The 18,464-nt window shown below is 36.1% G+C and overlaps 3 protein-coding genes across 5 annotated transcripts in view; 1 reads left to right on the forward strand and 2 right to left on the reverse strand.

Annotated features, from left to right (window-relative positions):
* LOC109004516 (probable disease resistance protein At4g27220) overlaps positions 1–18,464 on the reverse strand; it is a 963,953-nt gene that overhangs the window by 678,778 nt on the left and 266,711 nt on the right. The window lies entirely within an intron of this gene.
* LOC109017226 lies at positions 4,144–6,636 on the forward strand. Of its 2 annotated transcripts, XR_004802258.1 has the most exons (3): positions 4,148–4,279; positions 4,978–6,268; positions 6,409–6,636. XR_004802258.1 is itself a non-coding variant. In XM_019002152.2 (2 exons), exon 2 carries the CDS (start codon positions 5,065–5,067, stop codon positions 6,211–6,213), a length of 1,149 nt encoding a protein of 382 aa, XP_018857697.1. In that variant the 5' UTR covers positions 4,144–4,279; positions 4,978–5,064; the 3' UTR covers positions 6,214–6,394. The 2 variants fall into 2 exon arrangements, 1 of the variants encoding a protein (XP_018857697.1); XM_019002152.2 differs by lacking the exon at positions 6,409–6,636 and having other exon boundaries at positions 4,144–4,279; positions 4,978–6,394.
* On the reverse strand, positions 12,412–16,165 carry LOC109019783 (SRSF protein kinase 1-like). The gene is made up of 4 exons (XM_019002151.2): positions 15,573–16,165; positions 13,928–14,722; positions 12,951–12,998; positions 12,412–12,867 (listed from the first exon to the last, which is right to left on the reverse strand). The coding sequence occupies exons 1-4, from the start codon at positions 15,753–15,755 to the stop codon at positions 12,550–12,552; spliced, it is 1,344 nt and encodes a 447-aa protein (XP_018857696.1). The 5' UTR covers positions 15,756–16,165; the 3' UTR covers positions 12,412–12,549.

The raw sequence follows: 18,464 nt of genomic DNA on the forward strand, positions 1-18,464 counted from the left end.
ACATTGTATACAAATTTAGCTAAAAAATGTTCTACCTTATTAGCTTCTCTATATGTGTGTAACTGACCACAATGGTCTATGTACTAACAAACCTCTAATGTCTTCTATTAGTTGGCCACTCCACTCCCAATGCTCTTCTTCACAATTAACTGCCTTAATAACCCCCATAGCATCCCCTTCGAAAATAGCCTTCCCAATGTCGAGTTCTAAACAAAAATTCAATGCTCTTCACAAAGCTACTGTTTCTACAACAATAGAAGAGTTTACATGAGTTTTTGACGAGGAAAGAGAAACAAGAACTTCCCCATCTACATATTTTATGATCACTCCTGCTCCCATATTCGATTTTTCCTTATTAAAAGCTGCATCCCAATTCACTTTCACAACTCCTTCCCTTGCTGCTACCTTGAGCACTCTGATACTTCTCTCTGCTATATCTAGCTTGAGTAAAGATGACATTTGGACTAGAAAAGCCCTTCTCAAATACAAATTTGTTCCTCCTCATCCATATATTTTGTAACACAGTGACTGCTAGAACAAACTCCTCTTCATTCAACCTCTCTACCATTTTCCTCCATACTAACCCAATTTCCACTTCACTAGATGCCCATTTTTGAATTGAACTACCCTTCTCAGCCCAAACATCCACATCAGTAGGACAATTCCATAAAATAAGGCAAATGGTCTCTTATGGGGCATATATTAGGGGTGCTACCCGCCCCCTACGGGGCGGGGCCACCCCTTCCCCGCACCCCTCCCTGCATGGGGCGGGGGTTGGGGTTTTCACCCCCGCCTTGGTAGGTGGGGTGCGGGGTTGATTGGGAATCCGTTCCGCCTTCATCTACTTTAAAAAATATTACATTTTACTTGATTTAAAAATTATTTCTAAGTTCAAAAGTAATTAAAAATACATTTTGACCCAAATTTTAAATTTAAATTTTGTACATATGACTATAATTTAAAAACTATGTAATTTTTAAATTTGCTAGTGTATATTGTGTAAATTATAGTGTATTAACTTTTAAACTATATAGTTTTTAAATTTATCAATGCATATTTTGTGAACAAGTCTAACAAATTGTAATATATATTTATATATACATAATTTGTAAAACATATATATATTTATGTTTATATATAATATATATATATATATAAATGTAGGCGAGGGTGAGGCGGGGTTGGGCCTTCCCCGCCCCCCGCCCCCCTAGGGGCCTTAGATGCGAGGCGGGGGGTCCCACCCCCGCATGGGAGGAGAGGGGTTGCCCGCCTTGCCATGCAGAGGCGGGGCGAACGGGGGTGGGGCAGCGGGGTGCAGGGCCCCGCTGCCCACCCCTAGCATATATGATTGTCTATTACCCTTCTTTTAAACATATTTCCTTTTGTTGGTAAGCACTTGTTTTTTGCTTTCCAAACAAACACCTTGATAACCTCTGGGACATTCAACCTCCATAGCTCTCTCCATCCTTAACCTCTTGCAGACCCATACGAGGACTCCCCACTCATCCATCTCTTCCTACCCAACTCAAAATGATATGCAGATTTTAAACTAAATACACATTTCTTTGATGGTGCCCAAATTTGTTTATCCTTCAATCCAGTTGGACTTATAGGTATGCTACAAATTAGACCAGCCTCTTGTTCATTGAAAACCTTATTCACTAACTCCTCCTTCCATCTTCCACATACCTCTTCAATCAATTGATCTACTCGAGCATCTGCTTCTAGCACCTTCCTTGGGGGTTGTATTTTGTAAGAATATAGCTTTGGAATCCACCTATCCTCCCACACTTTTATGTTCTTTCCATTTCCAACTCTTCACACCAACCCATCATTCAAAAGCTCTAGAGAACCCCATAAACTCCTCCAAATCAGGGAAGGATTATTCCCAAGCTTTGCTTCCAACACACTAGCTTGCTTGTGATATTTGTCTTTCAAAACTCTTGTAGCGAAGGAATTAGAATTGGTTAGAGCTCTCCAACATTGTTTTACTAGTAGAGCTTTATTAAAACTCTCTAGCTCTCTAAATCCTAATCCATCATAGAATTTCGACTCTTCCATTCTACTCCAACTCATCCACTTTATCTTCTTGTCATTGTCCCTATGACCCCACCAGAATTTAAACATTAAAACAGCAAGCTCCTTACACAACTTCTTTGGTAGAGAGAACACACTCATGTGACAAGTTGGTATAGATTCAATTACAGCCTTTAGTAGTACCTCCTTTCCAGCTGGTGAGAGGAATTGATTCTTCTAGCTCTCTAAATCTTTTTCCTGCTAGAGTTTATATAGATAGCTATATAGTTTTGTTGTATTAAAATTTAAAACATGAGGTAGGTTAGAGTTTTTTTATTTTATTTTTTGAAGTTTTAGTGTGAACCCTGGGCTTTGTTTTCATCGAAGTAATGGTGCACTGCTCGTTCGTTCAATTCGGAGTTGATCATGTTGGCGTAAACTATAGATGCATCATTGCATGACACATACAAACACAACTTGTTCGGATTATGATCACCCATAAGTCCTAGCTAGCTTGCATGTGCAAAAAAAACTAAAAAAGCCCTCCAAGTTGACGAATTAAGATCTCAAGCCCACAATTTTTCGAAGCTTAAGCCAAGCTGGCTTGGAGCCATCAAGTCTGAAACGTATCTGCTCATATAAAAATAAACTTAAAACATTATTTGAGCTCAAATCAATTAAAGCTTATAAGTTAATATCACAAATACAATGGTTTAATTTTGAATAATTTTACCTATAATCATAAAGTACGTAACTATTATATAATTATTTTAAAAAAGAATAGAATCTATTATTAAAAAATTAATTTTTTTATTTAATTTTTTAAAACAATTACGTCCCTTTCCGCTAAACTTTTACCGATCACATAACTGATCATCTCATTTGAATACTCTTTTTGTAACGTACAACAGCACTTACGTGTATCCCTCGTCCGTCCTTTCAATTTTATCAAGGATCTAAACCACTAGTAACCAGCTAGTAAGTAGGATGGAAGAAAAGTTTTACTCTTGATTATTTTATCTAACAATTACGTGGTATTGGAATAATAAATAAAAAATTTTAATAACTTTAATAAGAATAAAAAAAAAAAAAATATTATATGTAATCATAAAATATATAAGTATCGTATAATCGTTTTAAAAAAGAGTAAAGTTTATTATTAAAAAATTAATTTTTTTCATATAAATATCGTATTTATTTATTTTTATCAAAATAATTATGCGATGTTTACATACTCACGATTCTAAATATTATTTCTAAAAAATGAAAAGTAATGTATAGTGTATAAATAATGAGAAACAAAGCTATTGATAGAATAGCCTTGTCTGATTGCCTACTTTGCATTTTTTTTTTTTTTTGAACGTCCCTACTTTGCGTATCTTATTTCCCTTCTTTTACTCCTAAATTCAAATAATAATTTCAAAGCTTGAATCTTGATTTTTAAAAAAAAATTATAAATATCAAATAGTTGCACTAGTTTCTATAAAAGTAGAGAAAGAAAAGCCAAGTACAAAACCAACTTAAAATTTAAAACGAGTACACTTCTTTATTAGCAGCTTTTAAAAAAAAAAAAAAATACAAATAATCGAACAATTAATATTACGTATCATCGAAAGATAAGAAATCAGAATTAAATAAAGGAAAAATTTAATTATAAATAATTCTGTGTATATATATTTATTCAATATAATTAATTAAAAAATAAATTTTATTGAAAATAATATTAATTTAAATTTAGAATATGAAGGCAACAAAATTAATATATAAATTAGTACGCAAACTTACTTATACATAATAAAACTCTTAAATAAAAGTTAAAAATAATAAAAAGAAGTGTTCCATTTTAAAAAAATTAATTATAAAATATATTCACATGATTTAATGCTATACGTAAGATATATTTTATAATAAAATAATTTTACAATCTAAATCATATTAATTTATCTACTCTTTAAAATCTATTTGCAAGCTAAACATTTCTCTCTCTTGAGTTGTGGAGTAAACATCTCGGGTTTGGGAGCGGATACATTGAAAATTATTATTCTGTAACGTTGATTTAGTTGAACAAAGAAAAACCAGAACCAATCGATATTACTTACTTTCCGACATCATATATAAGCTCATCTTCGATTTTTCTCATGACGTCTTTTCTTCCTCTTCCTTCTGTCTCTCTCTCTCTATCTCCCTCTCTGAAAACCCTAATTCAAAGTCTTTTTCTCTATCCTACCTCATTTCTTTCTGAGATAACAAACGAGATCGCCAGGTATTTATGTAACGTTCCCTTCCTCATGCTTCAATTCTTTTTCTGTTTTTCTCTCTTCTCTTTTTCCTCAAAGTTTTCTTAATACGAAAATTCAATGTAATTGCTCTCCAACTGCCATTGATTTGCATAATTCTGTGAAATCGAGCTCCTGGCGTTCCAGATTAATGCTGATTCTGATCCGATTCTTTGTTTTTGACCGTATTCTTATTCAGACATTGGGAATTCGATGCTTTGCTTAAGAGTTGGTGTATGGATGAATCTGTGCATGTTTTGCCCACTTAATTCTTCTGTGCTTTCGAAGTTTAGATTTTTCTTTGGGTGAATTCGATGCGTTGCTACTTTTGTTTTGTTTACCGAGAAAATTGAGGTCCTGCGGGCTTTCATTTGTTTTCCCAGGAGAACTAAATTCAGCTCAAATATTTGCGTGAAATTTAGTCGGCTCTATTGTTTTTCTGTGACCTTTGAAAGCTAAGATGTGGAAATCATGAGGATATGAATTTTGTTTCATCTTTTATTATTTCTTTGATATTCTTGATTACCAATGTCTGTATGTCAACTCAGTCTCAAAAATGGGTTGAATTAATGTTGGATCTGGATGAAGAATGCAGAAGCTTATCTGGGTTTTCAAAATTTTCAAATCAGTACAGATTTCATATTGGACTCATACTGAACGTGTAGTTTTTCGTATGTTTTTTTAGCCTGAATGTAAATGGAGACACCAATTTATACATGTGGAGAATTGTTCAGCATTTGTGTGTGAAGCAAATTAATAAATAATTCGAATAATGGAGGCTAATATCTGTGATATCAATCACTTGGATGCGGATGTCCTTTTGCCTCCTCGAAAGCGCCTGCTTGCTGGATTGAAAAAGCAAAGCTCGGAAGCTGATGGTGCTTTGGGTCTCTCTCTAATTGCTTCTTCTGCTTCTGCTTCTGCTTCTGCTTCTGCTTCTGCTTCTGCTTCATCTGCTGCTACTTTAAGCGACTTTGAAACACGTCTTAACAACCTGTTAAGCTCTCATTCGAATAATCCTAACCTTACACCAGAGGAAATAGTAGAGGCTTCAAAATCAGCAGCTATTGCTGCAGCAGCGGCTGCAGCGGCTGCGAGAGCTGCCGCTGAAGAAAAGGCTGCAAAAGCATCAAAGGCAAAGGCTGCTGTCAAGAGCGCCTTAGATTTGGTTGCCTCATTTTCTGAAGAGGCAGCCTCTAAGGAAAAATATCTGAAAAAGAATAGGCTGAAGAAGCATCTTCCAGTTCGGCTTTTGTACAAAAAATACCAACCGATTGAGAATAACAAGACAGATGAAGAGTTGGCCCGTAAGTTGCATCGAGCTATTAACAGCTCCCCCAGAATCTTGAAGAACTCTTCAAGTTCTGACTGGAAGGGTCATAAACACAAGAAGCCTAATAGCTCAGTGAGTTCTGAGAAAAGTAGGGTATCCAATGGGAGTATCTTGTTGGAAGGACACCTCCCATCTATGTCCAATGGTCATGCTATAACAGGCAAGGTCAATTCTGAGGGTTCCATCCGAGAGTTATACACACACAAAGTAGATGAAAGGGCCTCCAAGTCTGATAAAGTAAGCCAACTAGAGGTGGATAATGAAGAAGCAGAATCAAGTCAGCCAAAGGATAAAACTGGGGAAGATGTGTGTACAACTGGTAAAAAAAGGGGAAGAGTGAAGCTAAAAAGGTTGCCGCTAAGCATTTGTACTTTTAGGGATCGGTCAAACCCCAAGGAGGAGATGAATGGGAGAAGCACCCCAATGACTGAGAATAACGTGGGCAGCCCCACTGCTGGCAGTATGCCCTTATTCTCAATGCAGCCTTCGGCCGATGGTGTGATGCCAATTGGGGCTACACCGGTGTGGAAATGCCAAGAGTTCAAAGTTCCAACTTGTGTCGAACAAAATAAAGTACTGCAGTCGTGATGTTCAAATGTAATGTGGTGACGGGTGGCTACTGTGATAGAAGTTGATAGCTGAGGTAGGTTCATGGTGCTCTTTTTTTACAGAAACGGCTTTCTTTGATTTTTCTTTTTTGCTCATTTTTTCTGGCTTTGTAATGAAGATAAACTGACTGAATGTAAATTTAGATATTTAATTGCTTGCATCCGTGCTTTACAGAATAGCAAAGCTTCAAGTGAGGATTCAAGTGATGGAATAAATTGAATAGTATTGGTTAACATGTTGCATATTCGTCCTGCTCATAGAATCGATGAGAAATGAACAATAGAATGCTGAGTGTCGTTGGTTATATAATTTTTTTTTTCAAGTTGATTGTTTTACTTTTATATGCTGTGTCGCTACTTGACAAAATAACATATATATGTTACTTGCTGCTGCTTTCGTAAATACAGTATTATTAGAAATGGAAATAACGTTAAATTTAAATTTAATGAAGAGGGATTTTGGGTGGTAAAAGGTAGGGCTGAGCTCTGATTTCGACGGAGTCGGAGGAAAATTTTTACTCTGACTCCGACTTTGATCGGAGGTCGGAACTCCGAGCTTCGATCGGAGGTCGGAGCTCCGACTGATTATTGGGCTAAATGAATGCCATTTTTCGACTTTTGGGCTCACCAAAGCCCAATTTTGAAACTGTAAAAAAAAATACTGAAAAGATAAAAAAAAAACTTAAATACAATAATTTAAAAACTAAATAACATGTAGTCATAAGTTATAATAGTCTCATTTATTACAACATTGACTTAGTCTTTAAAGATAACTACATAAATATTAAACATGGAATTCACTCAAATCTCAATGGTCCATTGGTCATACCTGAGATGAAGATAGAAAGTTGCAATCAATAAAGGAAAAAAACTGATAATAAAAAATTGAACACGGTAAAAATAGAATTTTATTCTTACAAAGAAAGGGGGTTCTCTATAGTCCATAGTCCATAGTCTCTCAACTCCATCCCAACTTTCAAGGGGCGTCCGTCTCAGACTTTCTATCATCGGCAATTATGTTAGGATTCATAATTAGATCTATAAAATCATAAAAAGTAGAAGTTAGAAACATTAAAAATAATTAAATAATCATTTAAAAGCATATAAAGTTATCTGATTCAAGCCTATAGCTCTCGGCATCAACGCCAACGGTATCTAGTCCAATGAGCGTTTCACTTATCCAATTCTGTGTGCAAACAAGGGCCTCCATGATTGACGGTGACAATGAACTCCGATAAGCATCCAACACGCGACCTCCAATGCTAAATGCCTACTCTGAGGCAACTGTAGTGACAGGAATGGCTAGCATATCTCGGGCTATATGGGAAATGACTGGATTATTAGTGGAATTAACCTTCCACCAAATTAATAATTAAAATAAACCACTAGGTGCCTTGACAGCTTCCATAAAATATCGTTCAACCTCATACGTACACTGCATAATATTCCTCGTTGTAATGAGTTGATGATACTGCTGCATAATGAGATGGCCTGTAACTTCTCCGGATGGGTTAGTGTCATATAAGGAAGCTGTCAATCCTGTCGGCCTCGAATGTGAGGAGCTACTAGCTGCGGATGAAAGTTGACAACTATTGTTGTAATGACTATATATGTCATCGATATCACTTTTTAGCATTCTAATAAATTCTGCAGCCTTCATTGCTCTGAGGACGGAATTTACCTAAAATTTTAAAACGGCCAACTTATATCGAGGGTTAAGGATCACAGCCACAAATAGTAATTTATTTATCTTCTCAATATTCTCCCAATATTTATCATATTTGGTCTTCATTCTCATAGCCATAGCAGATAACAATTCCTTAGAGTCAGCACAACTATTTTGCAAGTAGAAGTGAAGCCTTGAGAGCTCGCTGAAGTACAAGTTCGCAGTTGTATATTTGGATCCAGATATCCGTATGGTTATGTCATAAAAAAATTTCAAAAATTGAACAAAGTACCTCACATTAGTCCAATCATGTGTGTCCGACGCACCGAGCTCCTGTCCTGCTGGCTCCATCAAAACATACCTCAGGCTCCCATCCTCGACTTCCATCCGCTCGAATGCTCTTTGGTACTTCTATGCCACATCCAACGTCATGTATAAACTCGTGAGCCCGAATGACATCATCTTTCACAGTCGTGTTTCGCTTGAACCAATCAATTGCTGTTTCATTGGCACTGGCATTGTCAACTGTAATACACAACACTTTTTGAATTCTCCAGTCCTTTATACAATCATCCATCTTCACTCCAATGGATGCACCTTTATGATCTATAATTTCTTTGAAGCCAATAATTCGTTTATGCAAAATCCACTTACTGTCAATGTAGTGTGTTGTGATATGTAGCAGACGTTCTGTATGGATGTCCACGTGTCAATCGTAAGTGACACTCTCTGGCCAGTGGTAATAAACATTTTCCTCATATCCGCTTTTTCCTTCGCATGCCTCTTCATACAATCTTACATCACCGTATACCGTGATGGAATGAGAAATCGTGCCTAATAGTTTGTACAAACTTTCGGAAGCCTCTTTTGTCGATTGTGGTAAAGGGCATCTCATCAGTAATCATCATCTCTGCAAGCATGTCTCTCAACATCTTCTCACTGTATTGAGGGATGATCAATTTCTTAGCCTGTGTACCATCAATGGCTGTAAAAGTTTCGTAACTGAGCTTGGTCTGATCAGTGACTGGCAAATCCCTTCGCGATCTTATATCGTTGGTAACCATTTAGATGTACTATTAACACACTGGTGCCTTACTTCTTCGAATGGCAACTACAAAGTTGTCCACAGTGGTGACATCTTGCTTGCAAGTTCGCACGATCACCAGAAATTTTGGTGAATTACTCTTATGTCCACGACCTTTTTTTAGAAGGCCGTGGTGGTTGATCGTGTTCAATGGGCATCTCTTCCTATTCGTTTAACATATCCTCATCTTCTATATCTACTGGGAGTCGACTACTCGCACAAGATGTAGCTGTTCTAGATGTAGCTGCCCTAGATGTGGATGCTCTAGCACTGGCATCCGTCACATTCCCTTGTAGACGATCGTCTCCACTAGGTATAAGATCCATATCACAATCAAAGAAACTGAAAAAATAAATTAGAAGCAAAAAATTAGTTTAAAAAATAACTAGGCTATATTAAAAGGCATCAACTCATTTAAGAAATTAAGATAGAAAAAAATAAATTAGAAGCTAAACATAAACAAACATACATGAAAGGAGTAATAATTAATATAAGAACGGGCGAGTTATGGCATAACCATCTCACAAACATACAATACATTAAATGTTATAAGTAAGAATCTTTTAAGTAATTCCAAATTAGAATCATGCACGAAGGTAATCTTTTTTATATAACATGCATTTCGTTACATGCATCACATTGCATGATACTTCTCTTAAGTGAGTATTTTATGAATTTGACCTTGAGGTCTAACTATATGTTTATATCTCAATATTGGATAACTCAATCAATGATGTGCAGAAACATATGATCATCTTTATTTTCTAAAAAGTATATATAGCTTTATATATATATATATATATATATATATCTATAGATCACCAAATAGAAAGAAATAACCATTATATGAATTAATGAGTCCCATAGATTCCCATATGACTATTATATTTCTCTATGTCAGTAAACTCTAGTCATGGAGAAATATAAACAATAAGAGTAATGCTACCAAAAAAACCAATTTGGCAAAGAGTATTCATAGCCCAATGTGGAGATATAGTTATTATGCATAATATGACTTGGTTGGGTCATGTGGTTTTGATTTTTGAAGTAGTAGCATCTCTTACACATTTTATCAAGCATATTACATGCATACTGGTTTGCACAGTCCGTTACCATCAACCATATTCAATTTTTGCTATATTTCCTTATTACAACACAACTTCACAAGAATTACAACAATTAATTCCAAAACAATTAATTCTAGGCAACCCAACAACATGGAAAAAAAGAAAACTTAAAATTAAATTTCCTTGATTTAATTTTAGGGCTTGGAATCGGACAACTTACCAGAGGCTGAAGCTGAGCGGAGGCTGGCCTAAGAAAAGGGGAACGGAGTGTTGCACACTACGGAGGCGCAAAGAGGCAACAACAGCAACAGAGAGGGAATGAGGCGGTGAGACATAGGGATCCGAGAGGTTCAGAAAAAAAGGAGAAGGAAGAAGGAAGAAGGGAAGGGGGGTCCTGCGTTTTGGACCTCCGTGTGATGGAATGGCATCGTATAATATTTTTTTAAAATCCAAATATAAAACGGCGTCGTTTTATGTCTGGATTTTTTTAAAAAAAGTCGGAGACTCCGTCTACTTATTTGGAGCTACTTTGATTCCAACTCTGATTTCCAACCACTCTGACTCCATCGAAGTCGAAATCGGAGTGGAAGTCGGACGGAGTCGGAATTTTCGAAAGTTTGCACAGCCCTAGTAAAAGGCTTATCCCACTTGTGGACTTTGTGAGGAGAGCATAACAGTTGAACTTTTAACTTTTGACTTCTATGACTGAACGGATACACTTGCAATCCTTCAATCTTTTTGTTTCTTTTTAGCATTGCCTTCCTCATTGACTGTCTTGATCCCATTTTAAAAGGTCTTTATTGTTATTTTTTTTAGATTGGCCTGCACTTCTACACTTTCAATTGCGATTTTAGGACAAGTCAGTGTATACCTACTGCTTGTACCCAAATTTTATCTCCTCTTAAAAGAATTTATAGCAATGAATTTGAGGTGTTTTGAAATCTTTTTTTTTATTGGAAATGATATTAATGAGCTGATCTTGGAGATATCCTCTCAGTAATATGTTGAAGATAACAATGGAGACAGAGCATATGAGGATCTATCATTGGTTGAATGAGAGGCAAAATATTAGAGCCTGTTCACAGAAAGCTCAAAGAGTAGTGTCGTCTCCCTCCGACGTGGGATTGGTAAAATCGGTTTCTATGAATTACTCACTGATTATGCACTAAATGCACCATACGGGTTGTTCCATGTTTACTTCTTTTTATTGCTGGAAGAAGAAATAAAAATCAATGAAGTGTAGTACAAAGTTGTTCAAACATCAATGCACTGATGCATGTGAAAAATGCAGTGATAGGGAGCTGTATGGTGGAGTGCTGCTTTGTTGGTAGCTGATCTATCCCTACCCAATTCAATTCATTCGCATATAAATAAATACTTCATAGCCAGTTCCAAGCCAGTACGACCAATCCATGACATTGAAAGGATATCACTTTGCTATTAATTGAAGATAATGGCCACTAGAAAAATTATAGCTTATATACCGTTTGTTAGCTGGAAGTGCTGGTCCAGTTCTCATTACCTTATAAGAAAATATGACATTTACAAAGCTTTGACCTTCCATGGAAATGCATTTAAAATATTCTTTGTTGCTCGGGTTCTGAATTATATTAGGATATTATAAAGATGTACTACAAGGCAGCGTGGCGCACCATATACGTTTTTAGAGTAGAGCTGTGATATTGTTTGGGAGTTTGGGTTCGTTTGGTTCTAAGTATTTTTAGTATAATTGACTTGGAAGAAAAGGAAATTTCCAATAATTGATCGAGTCAATTCGTTATTTATACGTGGGCCCACGTCTCACTTTGATCAGATGTGCTAGACTAAGATATGGTACTACCATGGTTGGCTGAACAAGCATAATTTATGAGAGTAGAGTGAAATCAATCTAATCCATCTACCACGCTTGCTCTTGTATTGAAGAAAGTTATCGCCTGGACTTTGGATTCTTTGACAGATGACATCCAAGTAGAAAGAATCAACCAAATTAAGATCATCTTCATGGCAAAAATTCTTTTTAAGGTACTGGCGGTGGTTTTAGACTAGACTACCAAGTTTGATTGTGGTTGGTTTGTTGGCACATCAACTTCATTCTAAGGTGGGAAAACGACACCAACCCAAATGGACCGGTTGCTCAGAACGTAGCAATAAACTATTGGGGCGATCAACTCTCTATAAATGCGTGCAGGGTCAAGACATTTCAGCTTAGCCTGACTCGCACAGCAATTGACTTGTAAAGTATACATTCCTGATTATGGCAAAACCTGAAGAAGCACCACGTTTAGCTCCCAGAGGGTATTTACAGTTGCAGTCAAATCATCACCACCGCGTTTTCATCTTATAGAGTAAATCAAAAAATATATCTTATTAGAAAAATAAATCTTATTAGAAGTGTAACAAAAAAAAAAAAAAAAAAAATCAATAGTCAGTCATACAGATGAAGGGAGGGACTCTGCAAAAAAAGTGTGGCTGTACCAATATTTTTCATGCCCTGTTCACTTAACCCATCTTAATCTCCAGGTTGCTCATCCCAACATTCACGTTTCCCAGATTAGCTTCATTTTTCATCTCATCCTCTGTTGAATTCCTGAGATTGAGCCATGGGTGTTGCAGACACTGCTGAGCAGTTGGTCGCTTCTCTGGTGCAAAATCGAGAAGGGGGCAAAGAAACTCTGCAAACTCCCCAGCATCCTTCTCTGAAAAATTGTACTTCTCAACCAGCAACCGATCAAGTGGCCAAAATTTCAGCCTCCGAATCCTCTTTAGATCACCATGTCTGTCAAAGTAATCCTTGGATTGTGCTCCTCCAATGGCTACCTGTCAACAAAAGCACAAGCCAGAAATCAAAATCAAAGTTACTGGACAACTATGTGAGGGTAGTGGCAGAATAATGTGCTCACCTTTCGAGGCATCTTTCCAAGGAGTTCCATCATTAGAGCAAGGTGGTCCTGAAACAAACGAAATGAAAAGTTCTATTACCTTATTTAAACAGGTACATAGAGAGATAATAGCAATAACTGACATTGGAGTTACCATTTAGATGATTAATATGGTATGGTTGATATGGAAATGTGATTAATAGCTTGCCCTTTTAGATCATTCAGTGTAAGTTATTACGTGCGTACCAAGTACCAACAACACAAAAAAAGGTCATGTCTTATACTAACTCTTTGCATGCACTGTTTCTAGACTAAAACCCAACTCCAGCACAAATATCAATATAGATCATCAAACAATCTAATTTCACCAGTGTACAACAAAAGAACAGCACGAAACTTTCCGCTGCATATCTTTCCACCCACCCACGAAAATACATGAAACTTCAAAATCGGTTCACTGTGACATGCTATAAAAATGGTAATTCAAAGATTATGCCATGCCTAGAAAATAATGTTAAAGTCCTGTTTGACATTTTTTTATGACTCTGTTTGGCATAAATAGCTACTGTGCATATATGAAATTTGTTTTTTTCTTTGATATTTCTATTCCCATCCACCACACCATGTCCTTGGCTGCTCTTCCACACAAGAAGCAAGGGATATTAAGGGGGGGGGTGTATGCGCTCATTACTCAAAATAAAAGCATGCTGCCTAGCTAAACTGGGTGAAGAACAATACCAAAATTTAAACTAACTGGATATAAGGTAGAGGGTACACACACGTGAACAGACGTGTGCTTGCACAAATATGAATAGAGAGTAACGGTATCGCATATTTTTTCCTATTCTTCATCTTATTGTTCCCTTAACTTCCCATTTCCACTCATAACCTCCAAGATAAATCATGAAGTCATCTAGTTGAACTAATCTGCTCCTAATTTCTATGGTGCAGCATATTGTAATGGATCAAACTCTGAAGACCACATAAAACCATCTTACCTCATCCTCGCTGAAGTCCTGTCCACCCTTGGGAGCAAACATCATGTCCCCAGTTGCAAGTTCGAAGGCAGTGCAAGCAAATGACCAAATATCAACAGAGAAGGAATAGCCTGCTCGTAGTACAACTTCAGGAGCTCTATACTGCCTAGTTTGGATTTCTTCTGCAAACTGCTTATCGGCACAACATGCACTTCCAAAATCCACAACCTTGCATCTCGCATCAATCCCATCCAGGTTTTTCTGTGATTTTTCAGCTCCTTCAACTACCACTCCTCCCATGGAAGCTTTTCTTTCCGATATCTTTGCAGCGACTCTCCTAGCCCTTCTCTTCAACTTTTTTTCAATGATATTCATTGTATTTCCACCATTTGGATTCCCTTCAGGCTTTTCAAGAATTGGTGCTAGCCCAGACCTAACTGGGTCTTTGGTAGGATCAATGGTGGAAAAGAGAAGAATATTTTCAAGTTTTAGGTCAGTGTGGATTATACCAAGTTCTCTATGCAAGTAATCCAGACCTATCAAAATGCACTTGCAGATCTCCCTAACTTTATTCAATCCAAGGCCTTTGTATCGGTTATGCCTGATCAGCCGGAGTAAGCTATCACCAAGAAACTCAAGGACCATGCATACATGCTGCCCGTTTGGGCCCGTATGCTTAAAGTGATCGATGAGTCGCACAATGCAGCTGGAATTTGAGGGATCACCATTGGCAATAGCTGAGAGGATTTCAATCTCATGAAGAGCAGCTTGAGCAAATTGTGCTGCACTTTTCTGGATCTTGAGAGCCACATATTCCTGACCAATGGAAAATAAAAAGGTAAATGCAACTACAAATAAATGCAAAGAGTTAGGCCCCGTTTGGATATTGAGAGTGTTTCATCTCATCTCATCTTATCTTATTATTACAATTTTCTCAAATTCTCATACAAAATATCATAAACAATTCAACTTTTTTAAATTTCAAAACAATAATAATATTAAAAAATAATATTTTAACAATATTTTATATAATTTTCAATTTTGATCTGAAATGATCTCATCTCATCTCACTATCCAATCCGCACCTTAAGCTTGCCATAGAAGGAAAAGACGCACTGTCTCTGACTCGTCAAAAAATGAAATTGCTACATATTGCATCATCGAACAAAACAATGCTTGCGCCTGCATGTGTGTGTGATGAAACTATCTGGGTATACCACTGGACAAAGAGCTGTGACCATGCTAAGTTGCGTAATTCAGATCAATTGGTATCCCTACAAGATTGATCATTTTAACCGCTCAGATCCTCGTACCTCCTTCGAAACTTAGAACCCAGGTTCTTGTCGTCTCGTGTCACTCATCATACCAATTAAAGATTGCAATTTGCATTGTCGTAGGGCGAAAAAGGGTAAGGAACGAATCTCTTGCAAGAATCCGGTCCATAAAAACAGGAAAACATGATCCATGACTCATAATATTCCAACGATTTTGATAACCCGATATAAGATTCACACAGCCATCGATAACGTATATTGAATACAAAAACAAGGTTGACATAGAGATTCCAAGGGAAATCAATAACGAAAGAATGGAAACAATCCAAACCCATTAAAAATCACGAATTTGAATAAGAAGAAACAAAAAAAGAAAAGAAAAGGGAACGTACAGAGGTTCGAGTGTCGTAGGCGAGCCAGACGGTGGAGAACTGACCCCAACCCAACTTTCTCTGAGCGATGTAGCGGCCACCCGCGAACTGATCCCCAACTCTGACGGCGTGGTACCCTCCTTTCCTGTACGACTCCATTCCCTCATCATCTTCCTCCGAACCTGACGACGATGAACACGACATCTCTGTTTTTCTCTGAACCGAGTGATCTGATATATAATAGATTAATTGTCTGGCCTTGATCCAATTCTACACCCTTCCTTTTCTTTCCGGTTCTACAGTAAAAAAAGAAAAAGAAAAACCCTGGGCGAGGAGAAAGGAAATTGATAGATATGAGATATGGAGAAGAGTGGTAGACCAAAACGAAAAGGTAAAGAAAAGAAGGTGGGAGTCGTCTATGTAACTTGCAGTTGCAGGTGATGATGTATTATTGTTTATGTGGATACTCTTTCCTTTCTATGTTATTGGATTTTCAATGTTACCAATCCTGATTCCTTTCTGTTGATATTTGTTTTTGTGTTTGTGGCCTTCCATGGGAACTGAAGGACTTTTTCTCCCTCTCCGCCTTTTTCTCCTTTTCCTTCCTTCCTTACCCCTTCCTCTTTGCCTTCTTATAGCCGGTGGGTCTTTTTGCCTCTTTCTTTGCTTCTCTCTTTTTTATTCTCACCTTTTTCTTTTTCTTTTTCTTTTTTTATTATTAGTTTACTTTAAAAAAAAATCCAAAATCTTCGTTTAGATTTTGGAAATTTTTTTTTGTTTAATATTGTCTCAAAAGTAACACAAAAAAAAGTTCATTTAGATTAAATGGTTTGCTTATCAAAACAAGAGTATTCATTGTCAACAGAATAGGTAGAGCTGATCGTTGTTGTCTTTTCTCACATCTATCTAATTCTAGTGCTAGCGTGCCGTAAGCTTTGATCCTTAGTAAAAAGTTGTTTTATTTATTTATTTATTTTTATATTTTTAAAAAATAAAAAAATATATCAATATATTAAAAATTACTTTCTTAATCTTTAAAAAAAATAAAAAAAATTTAAATACAAGATAAAGTGATCAAAATAAACTCAGACATACTAACATTTTCCAATTCTATAATAAAGTGATTTGATGGTATGTGACTGTGTTTCACATGCAGTCCCTTGTCGGTGCTCCTTTAATCTTATCTCTTCGAGTAAATCAAATTCATTAATAAATAAAGAAAGCCAAAAAAAAAGGGATTGACCATACACCCTCCCGCATCGAGCTATCTATCACGTATCAAAGAAGTTCAACAGATGGATGTAGGGCTAGCTTCGAACCTGCATACTCGCATCTATAAAAAATGGCACACAACTTACAAAGATGATTGAAAGGCATTAATATGAGAGCACCTACGATTGAATGAACTCTGTTTTGGTTTGCAGATTTTTTTTATAGTATTACTCTATTTTGTATGTTTTGGAATAGGGTTGTAAATAACCGAGTTGAACCAAATTCGAGTTTGATTAGCATGCATACTTATTCGAACTTGGCTCGAACTCGAATATTCTTATTTGAATTCGACTAATTAGCTATTAATATTGTTCAAATTTGGTTTGAGCTCGACCAAAAATAAACAAACTACTCGATCTCGAACTCGAATTTTGTTTTTAATTCTTATTCTTGTCTTTTGATTAATATATAAATTTTAAATTTTATAAAAAAATTCTGACCATTTAACTATTCAACCAAGTAGTTGTGATTAAAAAATTCTTATGATATAAATTTTTATAAAATAAACTAATTTATAGCTATAAATCAAAACATAATACATAAGGTAAATGTAATAAATTAAACCATTTAATATATATATATATATATATACACACACGCACATAGACAACATAATAAATCAAAAGCTCGAATTGTATAATATAAATTATGAATACATTATAGCATATATTACTGAATATTATGTTTATTACTGTATTAGAAGTATATGACATAAGAATATAGTTGTAATATACAAGTTATTGTACATATGTTACATTGTAAAAATCACTGACTTTTCACCAGGAATATAATGTGATCACAAATAATTATTTGCACCCATGAGTTTTGGCCGTTGTAGGGAGTGATATCAAGACTAAAGCTTCTCAATGTTAAAGTTGCTCTTACATTTGTATGGAAGCCCTTGATGAAACTATCTGGTTTTGTTAATGCACACATATTGAACGGGTGATAATCACTTGCATGTTAGCCATGATCTATTTCGATTCATGGTCGGAACTTTCACATTTCCAAAATTTAACATGTACAAGTTTCAATTCAGAAGTTCGGGTGGCTGCTCAATGGTATCAGAATCATCTTGGTGGTGTAGTTTGGGTTTTACTTATAACTAATGATAGAGAAAAAGAGGAATGCTACTGAAGAAGGTGTTTCTGCGGAGACAAAGTAAGAATCTTTTGCTGTAGTTATGGCACCTCATCAGTTGGCTCTGATGTTTATTCCTCATGATTATGATTATTTATTCGAATTACGTAATGGGTAAAGCTTACTTGTGATTTGTTGTCTTTTCTTTTTCTTTTTTTCTTATATATATATATATATATATTTCAGTTGGGTCATATGTGAAATCATTGGATCAACTTGATTTGCTTGACCTGTTAGTGCAACCTGCATCAGAAGATGTCAACGTGGAGGAAATTGAAGGCTTGAGACCATCCAAGAGGAAAGTTATTTATACAGAGGTGGAAGGGATATTTAGGTCCCTTGATTATAAGCCTACGACTAATGAACATGTGTTCGAGATTAATTAAACATACAAGTGAGAGATGTCAAAGTGGGTAACCCACCATGACCCATGTTGTGTCTATATGGGTGGGAAAATTATTAATTAACTTTCCACCACTACCACAACTTTAGAATTAACTT

Source organism: Juglans regia, chromosome 8 (genome assembly GCF_001411555.2).
Source record: "Juglans regia cultivar Chandler chromosome 8, Walnut 2.0, whole genome shotgun sequence".
Taxonomy (NCBI): Eukaryota; Viridiplantae; Streptophyta; class Magnoliopsida; order Fagales; family Juglandaceae; genus Juglans; species Juglans regia.

Excerpts from the sequence above, each read along its gene's own strand:
- LOC109019783 (XM_019002151.2), bottom strand. The coding sequence starts at position 15,755 with ATGTCGTGTTCATCGTCGTCAGGTTCGGAGGAAGATGATGAGGGAATG. Across the intron at positions 14,723-15,572 it reads CCTACGACACTCGAACCTCT|GAATATGTGGCTCTCAAGAT; the intron begins GTACGTTCCCTT and ends TCCATTGGTCAG. Across the intron at positions 12,999-13,927 it reads AGGACTTCAGCGAGGATGAG|GACCACCTTGCTCTAATGAT; the intron begins GTAAGATGGTTT and ends CGTTTGTTTCAG.
- LOC109017226 (XM_019002152.2), top strand. The coding sequence starts at position 5,065 with ATGGAGGCTAATATCTGTGATATCAATCACTTGGATGCGGATGTCCTT.